We start from the raw sequence: 12,071 nt of genomic DNA, 5'->3' as shown, positions 1-12,071 counted from the left end.
AGAAAACACCAATTCTCATGCATATGTTTAACCAGTTGTGTGGAAGACTGCTTGGCATACAGTGATACAGAAACATGGCAAGCGATTTCTGTGAAGCAGCTCCTTGCAGGATTATTTAATTTATGAACACCAGAGCAACTCTTCCTTTCCATAGTCTTCCTGGTGTGATTTTAAATAGATCTACCCGGGACATAGTCACATGAAAATTTTGCCACCTTGATGCCTTACAACACATGGGTTTTCTTGGTTCTATGTGAAGCTGAAATGGTCTCCAAAATTTAAACATTGGAGTTTTTAGTTTCAAACTTGAGTATTCAAATAACCTTTCCTAACCAGGCGCCTTCCAGAATTTTGGACTGCAGTTCCTAGCAATCATTTGTCATGCTTGCTGGCATGATGAGAATTGAAGTCCTAAATCTCTGAAGGGCTTGGGTTGTGTTAGTTGGATTAGACACTGTCCTGTTTGGTCTTTTTCAGGTCTCAAACAGGATGCCTTTTCTTAGGTCTTTCTCAGGTCTTAGTTATAAAATACTAAATTAGTTTTACTAAATACTAAATTAAGAACTAAATACAGTTTCATTTCAACAGTAGTCAGATACTGTCAAATATTGTACGTTGCTGTCAGAAATCAGATACTGAAAGCAGTTTCTGAGATCGTGTCTTAATGAGTGACATGAGTGTTGAGCAAACATTCAATACCAAAATTGGCAAAGGCAAATTTATGCGGACAAATTTGTTTCAGTTCTAATTTTCTAGCTTATTTTAGATGAAATTGCTATTGTTGTGGACTAGCCAGAATTTCTGACCTTTGTTAAATATTTCTTATTTTTATCTTGAAGCAAGAAGCCAAGTCTCCTCCCATGTCTCCCATTGATTCACCCCCTACTTCTCCATCAACCTACCAGAGGATTCCCTTGAGTTATGGGTATGGTGTATTGAGAAGTGGGCTTGAGCAGCAGCACGGAGGTAAGATGAGGTCTGCTTTGGAGTAATTTAATCACAAAATCAGTTTAGGAATCAACCAACAATTTCCTGGATTAATTACATCCTTATTTAGAAATTGTCTCAAACATTGTACCATATTTTTCCGTGCATAAGACGCTACTTTTTCTTTAAAACATTTACTTAAAAATCGAGGTGCATCTTATAAATGGGGGGCCAAGAGGAGAACCGCAAGGAGAACTGCGAGCGTGTTGGGGTTCGGGGGGCAGTGGTGAAGCGGCACACACGTGAGGCAGCTGCTTGCTCACTGGAGCTGGGTAGGAAAAGTGGGGGGCATCCTATACATGGGGGCGTCTTATAGAGGGAAAAATACGGTACTTTCTCATTATTTTGTATTGTCGTCTTCTTTCTGATAATTAACTTGTAAGCATCTGTTAACAAATCTTTCATTGTACTGAACTGGGTAAAAACCATCATGCTGCTGCCATGTTATATAAAAGTGTCATCTTTTATTTGCTAACTGTCCATATATTCTGAATGTACCCCCTACACTGTCTATCTAGTTAGACAAGTATTTAGAACTGAATTTCTCTTAAAGCACCTGTTCTTCTTCTTCCTTTGGTTAGAATGGCATTTCTTCATTTTTTCCTGTTATCATTGGCTAAGAGTCACATAAAATTGTGCATGCAGCCAGAGCTTTGCTTTCACTTTTTGTTGTTCACTTTAAAAAGCACCTGCTCACTCTGGCAGTGAAAAGGTTCTTTAACGTGAAATCAAAATGACAACTAAAGAGCTATATTACCAAACAAACAAACAAGATCCAAAAAATTCCTTCAATTTAAGAGTTCAGGTAAATTCGTTTTTGCTCCAGAAAGCATGTGAAATGGTAGGTGAAGTGTCCTTTCATCACTATATTACAAGCAAAGATGAACAATCTTGTATACTTAAGACACCAGCTTCAGTATTGTTTGACAGCAGCCAAGCAGCCAATCTTAACTGGAGTGGCACACCCTTTTCTACCTTCATTATGTACAAATACGTTGCCCCTGAGTAAAACAGGTCATTTAAGGTCCTAACCTGCCTACTGTATTTAGGTTTTTACCAAATCAAAAATCAATTTCAGTAGAATACCTGAATGCTTGTAATAATTCAGTCTCTTAAAAGGCAATTTTAACTAAGGTACATTGTTTAGTAGGAAAAAAAATGACCAAATGGTGAAAAAGATGTCTCTTGCTATTCAGAGTACAATGTAAAGCTAGATAGAGAGATAATCTAACTTCATAAAAAGCAGCTTTGAGCCTTTTAAAAAGTGCCATATCTACTGCCTACAAATAATTTAAACCTGATAGCCATCTAAGAATGAAAAGGTACATAATAATGAATACTAGAAATCCACGCATCTTCCATTCTGCACAGTACTTTGATGATCTGGTGTATAAACCTTTTGACAGGTTTTAGTCTATTTTTATTTTTATCTAATACTCTATTGTCATTAGATTTTAATGTTACAGTTTAAAAAGCTGATTTTTGTTTACCATTTTTCTTTACCTTAAACTGTTTTAGAAGTTTTTCAAATGGATATTTTAAATAGATGGATAGAAGGAATCATATTACTCATCACAAATGATAGCTGTGGAAACCTTAACTGTAACACTAAGAATCACACTGGCAGTGGGTTTCTGGGTTTTGTTTTGTTTTTCCTCTTGGCAAAAGCATCTTAAAGTGTTACAGAAACTTGCAAATCTAGTTTGACCAGAGCTTATGCCAGGTCATAAAAGACTGAAATATGTGTATTACAGGCAATGATAGAGCAGATACTTTGGATGAGGAGGTCCTGTATTTAGTCCCTGCATCTTCAGCCAAAGCTAGGAAAAATTCCTGGAAAACCACTGCCAATCAGTGAAGAAAATATAGTCTAAGGTTATGGTTTGTACACAGTCCTTACCATAAGAGAGCAGTCCTATGTTCAGTAACAGAGTGCTCTCATGTAGGAACCTTTGATGTACCCCATAGCCTTCCAGTGTCTTGCTAGCAGGGCACAAGCAAGAATGGAGCCATGGTTGTTGTTTTCTTCCACCCGTTAAGTTCTATAATTTTTGCATTCTGCTGGTGGAGGGGGCTGGGAGACAAGGCTTTTCCCTCCCCACACACCAGAAGACCTTCAGCAAGCATGTTCCCCCTACCCTGTGAAGACACTACAGAAATTTCATCAGTGGTTAGAACAGGGGGTCCTGGCTTAGATTTCCTCTTCCAAGGACCTCAGAGGGTAAACCCATTCTGTAAGGGTAGAAGATTGTTCTCTAAGCTTGGTAAGAACTTTTATCACTATTTATGTGGATCCCTGACATTACATGATTAATGCATTTAAAATCATAATTCAGGTAAAGAGTTAAAAGCAAATATCTATTTTAGTAAACATTTTAAAAATAATCTAAGATTTTAAAAGGTTGTTCATTTATTTTATATCCCCAGATTTGTACCTAACATACAATTTTTGTGATGGCAGGAATAGTATCCAGGAATAGTACCTATAGATTTTGCAGTTCTATACACACTAGACTTATTGACCCTAGTGGGACTTAACATTTAATAATTATGAGTAAGTGAAATGTTAGTGGGGAGAAGAACACTGTACATAACATAGCATCTGTACTTGTGATTCTTAGAATAGGACAGAGGTTATAATTTCCAAGAATCTAATTAACTACAGTTGCGTTTAAATCCTAGGTTCCATTCCTTGCTGTACAAAGCTGAATATTCAGACTTCAGAATTATTTGGGTATTAGTTTTATGAGTTTCAGTGGAACGTACTTTCAGATTACATGCTATGTAGATATGCATTTGGCAATCATCCTGGATTAGAACATTAGATAGTTCTCATGAGCTTGGCATATGCTGATGTTCTTGCTTGCCATACTGTGAAATTTAGCTCCTGTGCTGACTCTTCACCAGTGAATTAATCTTATCCATGAAGTTAACATGTCTCCTAAGACCATACTTTATTATTATTATTATTATTATTATTATTATTATTATAACATTTCTATGCCGCCCCTTGCCGAAACCTCGGGGCGGCTTACAACATGATAAAATACATTAAAATACAATAGTACATAATAAATTACCATTACATATAAAAATACAAAAAATACATTGATTTACAAATACAAAATTAAAATTTTGGCTTTCTTGTCCAGAGTACAACACTTTGAAAAAATCCAGTCCTTCTTTTATTACATTTTCAGTGAGTGGACATTAACATTCAACCTGTAACATGAGTGGTGAATATTTTCTTGCTATATAGAACCAATTAACAGTATGTTACCTAGCATCACACTTTATCTGGTTAAATAATGCATTGTGGTATTAAAGTGATCTTTGAGGGAAAGGGGTATGACATGGCTGTGTTTGTTTTAATATTGAAAAGACACTCATCTATCTATGTCGTCATCTTTGATATTGTGCTACTTAGCAAATATTTCCTCATAATCTTGCATAGGTTCCTATGAAGCTAGACTTTCTACTCTCCAACAAGATGGAGCAACATCAGGAAACTATGGAACCAAATCTGTATCAGCACATTCCTCTCTTATTCGGGTAAGGATGTAAATATGATTAAAAGAAAAGCTTCTTTGTTTCATAAAACCATTCTCTATAAATGATGTGATTTTATGATTAATAATGCTGAACACAATCTTGAAAGGATCCACAAACAGATGGACCCAGTAGCTGGAAGAGTGGCTTTCACTAGAAAAATGCCCCAGGCCAACTGGAATGTAAAATTAGCATTTCAATGTAATGGAATAGCTTCTAGGTGTCATTTCTTTCCTAATGGAAAGTAATAGTCTAAATTCCATAAAATATTTTAAAGAAGAGGTGCTGTTAAAGTACCTCACAATGGAATACGTAGACGTTCATCAGAGGAAGTGCAATCCTGCCTTATTGTCTTGCTTTTGTTTTTCATGTGAATTTTACACATGAAAAGTAAAGACAAAACTTCTTTCTTTTCTTCCCTACTAATGCAGTACAACATGAACAGTTTATGAACTGGATTTCATGTTATTATACTGTAAGGGAAGACAACCTCTACAGGCTGTCCTGAGGGGCTTTCCTGGATTTCGTTCAAGCCTGGCACTTATCTCCACTCTTCTCTCCAAACTCAGAGGTTGCAGGTTCTGTGAACTCAGAGTGGGGATTCCTCCATGGGCCAGGAGATTTGGCCAGCATTAGGAAGAGCAGTTGCTGTTCCAAGGGTTCATTGAGCCCATTAGCTTGGCATGTGCAAACCAAAGCAAAGTCCCTTTCTCTGTGCTGAAAAGCAAAATGCCCGGGTAGGGCAATGATGTCACTGGGTGTGGCCATCTGTGCACCATTGTACCTGCTGCAGTGACTAACCGTTGTGGGCTTAATAGAGCACCAATAGAGCACCTGTGCGAATGTTTAGCTACCTGAGGTGCTTGCCTAGATAATCTTAATAAATGAATACCTGTGTGACATGACTGTGTGACATGAGCTGGTCTTTTTCCTGTTTTGAGAAGAGGACCATCAATCAAGCTGTTTGGGATGGTTCCTTTTTCCATTTATTTTTGGAAATCTCAAGTCTGTTCAGCCTTTGCAGCTAAAGCTGGTAAAACTCTGCACACAGTAATTAACTACCACAGTTTTCACCTTGTTTATATCCTGTTTATTTTTATTTGTTTGTTTTTAAACAGCTTTATATATTCCTTTTAGACTTCTGTCTATAACAAAGCAGCCATGAGGTAGATTATGCCAATAACGTGACTTGTGTAACTTTAAAAAGTAAAACACACAAATATCCAAATGAGTGGAAGGGTGATCTGAAGGACCTTATTTCTTCAAACATTTCATTAAATAAAATATCCAAGTACAGTTAGTTTCTTTGGAGAGTTATTCTGCTGAGAACCATGCTGATGAAGGCGAGATTTTTAATTCTTGTTGATCTTGAATGGGGGTATGTTCCCACCTTCAGTTCCTAAATCATTGAAAAGGCATAATTTTGTTAAATATCCATGCTCCACATTTTATGGGAGGGTGAGATGTTGTTATATGATAAATGCATTGTAAATCCAACAGGAGTATTATTAACTTCTGCCTCTCATCATCTGTTTATTTTAAAGAGCGATGGAGTGAGAACAGAGTAAAACTTACTCTTTAAAACTTCAGAAGTCATAGCCTTTCCAAATGATAATTTCCCCCCTTTTTTGAAGTCTTTTTCAGTAGAGAGAGAGCCACATGACAGTAATAGTAATTACCCAGATGACCCCTGGAGGATAACTGAGGAACAACGAGAATATTACATCAACCAGTTCAAGTCCTTACAACCTGATCTGAATTCTTTCATTTCCGGTAATGTTCACTGAATGCATAGAAAGGAAAGTTAAATTGAAAGGCCAGAAAATTTAAAATAAAATGCTCATAAACCTAGTGTAAACTCCATAAGAAAGTTTGTGCATGGTTTTATGGGGTCATGTTGTGGATGTTACACATACGGGTCCTGCTTTCCTATTAAAAATACTACTGTGGTTTCCTGTAGGGGCTTTATTTATTAATTGTATTTATATGCTTCACCATAGCTCAAACAGCTCTCTGGGCAGCTTGCAATAAAACACTAAAAGGAACAATAAAACAACAGTTAAAATCATAAAATCCATTAGAAAAATACAAACCCTTACAACAGCCAAGGAAATCACAACAAAGCATGCATCAGTAGAAATTAAAACAATGTTGAAACCATTAGCTACTAAAACACCTGATTAAAGAGAAACATCTTTACCTTCTGCTGGAAAGAGAGCAGCAACAATGCCAGTCATGCTGCCTTGGCTATAAGACCCTTCTTCTATTCTTTTACCCCTTCACTCTGTTGGGGAATGGTTCTCAGACAAGGATCTCCGACAAAGAGAGGCGTATATGGGGAAAGGTATTCCCTCAGATATCCTGGCCCCATCATGTAGGGCTTTGTATGTTAATGGGAACACTTTGAATTTGGCCCAGACTACAACAGGCAGCCAGTGCAACTGACCAAGGACTGATTTAATATGTTCTCGGGGGCCAGTCCTTGTCAAAAAGCTCTGTTCTGCATTAGTTGTCATGTCTGGGCCATTTTCAAAGGCTGTCCCACGTAAACCACATTATAGTAATCCAGGCAAGAGGTTGTCAGTGCATGTATAACTCTGGCAAGACTCCACTCATCCAAGAAGGAACATGGCTGGAAAATCAGCCTAAGTGGATGGAAGGTACTCCTGGCCACCAAGTTCACCTGAGAAACAAGTGACAACTTGGAGTCCAAGAGCACTCTCAAGCTATTGTTCCATAAAGAATAAAAACAAAATAATGAACAAAAAGTGTTGGCTTGGATCTAACATCACATGAGTGAAAGTCTGCTCACACAACGAAATTCCACTCACACAACAGGGCTTCCTGGATTTCCCCCCTCTTTCTACCCCCATGAACAACCCTCCCAGATCTGCTCCAGAGGGTTCCCCAGCCCTCCAGGACAGATTTGTGGAGAAGGCACTACACAGGAGTGGTGCAATAAATTCTGCAAGCATTTTCTTTTCCACTGGATTCAGCTTAATGGATATGATCCAGACAAAGTTACATACATTTAACACCCATTAAGGTCAATGGGAGAGACTTAAGCATATGCTGATTATAGAGTATAAGATAAATACAGTATGTATCAAGAGTAGCCAGGCCAGGCAGCTGCTGAAAGCCCATCTTTTGGACTTGTTTCTCCTTTTCACTTTAGCAATCTGCTTGTTCATCTGCCTCTCACTCTGGCCCAGGTGGGGAGATGGTAGAGAGGAAGAACAGAAGATGCCATTTGTACTTGATTGCTGACTCTCTGCCTGTCAAGCAAGCAAGCGATAGCAGTGGCAGTGAAAATGAAAGGGGCGGCCCCATTGAGGGAATATTGCCTAAGTGCTCTCCAAATTCTGGAGATTGTTCTGGATACATTTTATGTTAAAGTATCTATTTTGTTTTATTATCTCTTTATGTTTTCCTCTAATACATTTAATTCTGCCTTTGGTTCGAAAGAAAATTAAGTAGTATATTCATCAGAGTAAATAATGAAGTGGCCATGAATTCTTAGGCTATTAGTTGAACTAGAAATGAGTCATGACCTAGAGTGGTCTCTCCTTTCTCTTCCCCACGTGCATTACCTTCCAGCAGATTTCCTGGTCTGTCAAACCAGTTTGCTGTGATCTCTGAAGCGGCAAACAGGGAACACTCGAACCACTGTTCCCCTGTATGGCAAAAAGTTGCAGCAAATTATAGTTAAACAAATCCAGGAGCTTACGAGAAAGCCAGGTGCAGAAGGCAAAAAGAGAGTACTTGAGGTTGTGATTTGTTCCCAGTGTGTGAACCAAATTCTGCATCTGTCCGTTGACTGTATTATTCAAGTCTTTATTCTGTGAAGTAATAAGCATTTTGCTGCAATCCTATAAGTATTCTTAAACTTATTCCTCAGCTGTTGAAGGTAGAATTCTATTAACATTTACAGCATTCTTAACATTATTAATAGTAAAGGAAATATGTTCCTATTTTTCAGGATTCTGTCAGAATTTATAGCACTCTGCAGATATAAGCCTTGTAAAATGGGTTGTCCAAAGGGAAAACATACAGAAACAAATTTAGTGAAATCTCTGTTTCTTAGGTACTGGCATGGTAACATTTCCATACTAAATCTAGCTCATGCAGGGAGAGTTAGAGATTAGAAACTGAAATCAGTCTGGGCTGGACTTCTGAGCCATCATTGTAGTCTAACAGCCTGAACTGCAGAGAATAATAAATAATTATTTTTAAAAAAACTTCATGTGTTTACAGTTTCCTCCAGAATATTTTACTATTGATCAAGAAAAAAAGTCTAGGCATGCAATTGAGATTTTTTTGTGTGTGTCTGTGTTCACATACTATGTGTGTATCTGGCTTATTCAGCATATGTGTCCAGCATGTGAGCTTGCTAGAGTCCGACCTCCATTTCTCCCACAAGCTAGCTGTTCAGCCATCAAGGTGAGCAGTGGAAAAGAGACTGGGGAAGCAACATTCCAAGGGCAAGGATGTTTAAACCTCCACACTGCTATAGTTTGGAGTTTGACTGTACACATTCCTGAAACTGCATGCTGCATTCCGAGCCAAAAAGCTTTCCTACCCGAGTTCTATAGGTATTTCTTGCGTTCTTTGAGTACTCCAAAGTACAAGGAAAGAAAGATAAGATTTTATGACATTATGCTGCTCACACTGGAATAGAAAATAAATTTAGCAGGATATTACATACATAAACAAGTCAAATCTTATTACCAAGAGAAAAACCAGAAAATTATATGATTCAAGAGGTATAGTTAGGTGAAGCCAAGATAATTTTATTTGACCCCAATCGCTGGAAAATTTTTAAAAGAGAAATTAAGTTGGTAAATAGAGTAGATTTTCTTGAGCAATAGTTGGAAAATCTTACTGTATAAGGCTTTTGAAGAATTTATATCAGATGCATGGCAAGCAAACCTGTACAGGAATCTGTGTCTCATTTAAAGAATGCCTAGCATGCAACTTTACATGATCGTATGGTTTCCCTCTGACATACCAAGCTATGCTCTGCCTAAAGAGGATATGTCTAGGGAGAGCTGGGTAGACTGAGGTAACCACTAATCATGGCTTTTTCACTATAAATGTAGTACTTAATCCATGGATTGGAAATCTATTTATTATGTTATGTAATAAAAATAGAAATATTGTAGCAGGGTGTTTTCAACCAACATGTCTGCACAGTTGGGTAATTAAAACAAAAATGTAACACCCCCACTGTGTTTAAAAACATGTAATGTTTCATTGTTTGATAAAATGTTACTGTTGGCAGGTACTGTGGCTAAGAATTTCTTCACAAAATCAAAGCTGCCTATCCCTGAGCTTTCACACATATGGTAAGTACTATTTTGTGATTCAGAGTTATTTCCCCATGAGTTTGTATACTTGTAAACCACATGGGCTGAAAAGTTTTCATACTTTTAAAAATCTGTCTCTGAAAGAAATCATAGTTGTTTTCATCAACATCACTCTGAGGTCCAAACACCGCAGGCTGTGTGCTGATCTTTCTTTTATGCTTGTTATCTTTGTATCTGTTATCCTTTTTCAGTGAGACTAGAGGGATTTGAATAGTAAAGTATACTAGAAGTGTTGGGAAGAATATTTTAAAGAACATAATTAGCACAGCAATCTAGTGGGTTCAGATAAACATACATTCAGAATAGTTAAGATCACATATTAGGCTTCAGTTCTAGCTATGCTAACCAATTAAATCCAATTACTATCGGACTTCTTGAATAAGTACATCTGCATAATTCTTCAAGACTTTACTAATGAGGATCCAATTTTTAAAATACATTATTTAGCTAACATTTATTTATTTAAAACTTTTATAGTCTGTCCTATACATGAAAGTCTCGGGACAGTCCAACAACAAAGGCACAGCATAATATCTATGATAAAAGCCCAACTAAAATGTAAGTCTTAAAATAATGGGAAAATAAAAATGGATTGGCCTGGTGCCAAAAAGAATAAAGTGTCCGCACCAGGCACACCTCTCTGGGGAGCAAATTCCACAATAAAAATTATGATAGTTTCATGAAACAGGTTTTCCAAAAAAAATCTTGAATGCCAAAAAAAACATTCCTGAAAAAATTATTCAAAAGTTATATGTAGTGTGTATGCAAGCAAGTATACAGTGCTTTTGTTTCAATAATGCTCAGAAATATGTCAATAATGGGTAACGTATTCACAGGGAACTCAGTGATGTAGACTGTGATGGAGCATTGACATTACCAGAGTTCTGTGCTGCCTTTCACCTTGTTGTTGCTCGGAAAAATGGTTATCTTTTGCCGGATACCTTGCCAGAAACATTGCTACCTGACTGTCTTCAAACAGGTGAAGCTTCTCTGCTTGTGCTTAAGACATTTAGCTTCAGTTGATTAAACGTCCTTTTAACCAAGGTCTATTTTTAGTAGCAGTTCTGGGAAAGGAGCTCTGAAATTATGGGGTTTTAATTGTATGTAAATGACAGGGTTGATAAAAACAGCTTAGCAAAAAATACCTGCGCAAAAGCTATAGCATGCTTGACTAATACGTTGATGATATGTATGTCTGAAAAATTATTATACTGCTAGCTGATTATATATGATACAATTGGAAGTTGAAAGATTTTGAACCTGTTTGCACTGCTCTCCTTTCATGCTTCCAGCACTATTCCTGTCTACTCCATATTATACTACCATTATATCTGACCTTGTCTCCATTACCCTGCTGTGCACCTGAATATGCATTAACCCTGCGTGAAGAAACAGATGTAGATGTGGCAAACACTAATGAAACAAGCTGACTTTTGTTTTGACATCATAGCAGCTGGGCTTGCTTTGTAGCTGACAGACTATTTGATTGTTCCTTCAGTTGGGGTCAGGACTCGCCTGTAAATCTTTTCTGGCAAAATATGCTGCCCTTTACATGGCTTGGCAGTGGCATGAGAAGCCTTTTCTGAAATGTTAGATGATGTTGATCTAACATTTAAATGTATCTTACCACCTGGGCAGGCCAAATTATGTATATCTTTACCACGTGGAAAGTACCTGGTCTGAACAGGTGGAAAATACAGCCAGGCCTTTTTTTATTATGGCTATTACTAATTTAATTTCATTAGTTTTGACTAATGTTGTGCCCACTTAGAAAAAATATGTGTAAAAAGCCGCACTTCTTAGCGTAGCTCAGCAAGTGGTTGAGCATGCTAGGAGCTGTAGGCTTTTTTCTTCCAAAGTTGCACAGGATTAAGTTTTAATCCAATTTTGTGAGCCTAAAAATAAAACCTTGAAGTATTTTATCTGCTTTCTCCAAAAGAGATTTTATCCTGGTCGTACAATGTGTGGTTCTCTCTTGTAACACACACTGCCCTTGCCAACCCATTGTCCTGATGATATTTATCTGACAGTGTTCTGCTTTTTCCTTTCATACCACTTTTACTACATTTTTTCCAGTGATAGCTGTTTCCATGCACCACAGAGCTATGTGCATTCTAACCTAATGGTGTGGTAACTCTTAACAGTGAGAGTAGCATCAGAGCTGTAGAA

The 12,071-nt window shown here is 37.4% G+C and overlaps 1 protein-coding gene across 11 annotated transcripts in view; it reads left to right on the top strand.

The window, feature by feature from the left end:
* REPS2 (RALBP1 associated Eps domain containing 2) overlaps nucleotides 1-12,071 on the top strand; it is an 86,306-nt gene that overhangs the window by 30,929 nt on the left and 43,306 nt on the right. For all 11 annotated transcript variants that reach the window (XR_006414709.1, XR_006414716.1, XM_044429948.1 and 8 more), the window contains 5 exons: nucleotides 840-966; nucleotides 4,442-4,539; nucleotides 6,171-6,309; nucleotides 9,818-9,881; nucleotides 10,739-10,881. Coding sequence is in view for 9 of the 11 variants with exons in the window: in XM_044429948.1 (XP_044285883.1) it covers nucleotides 840-966; nucleotides 4,442-4,539; nucleotides 6,171-6,309; nucleotides 9,818-9,881; nucleotides 10,739-10,881 (571 nt within the window). In the remaining 2 variants the exon portion in view is untranslated. The remainder of the gene's footprint in view (nucleotides 1-839; nucleotides 967-4,441; nucleotides 4,540-6,170; nucleotides 6,310-9,817; nucleotides 9,882-10,738; nucleotides 10,882-12,071) is intronic.

Source organism: Varanus komodoensis, unplaced genomic scaffold (genome assembly GCF_004798865.1).
Source record: "Varanus komodoensis strain SLA01 unplaced genomic scaffold, ASM479886v1 scaffold1, whole genome shotgun sequence".
Lineage (NCBI taxonomy): Eukaryota > Metazoa > Chordata > Lepidosauria > Squamata > Varanidae > Varanus > Varanus komodoensis.
This window is presented reverse-complemented; position numbering and strand designations above follow the sequence as displayed.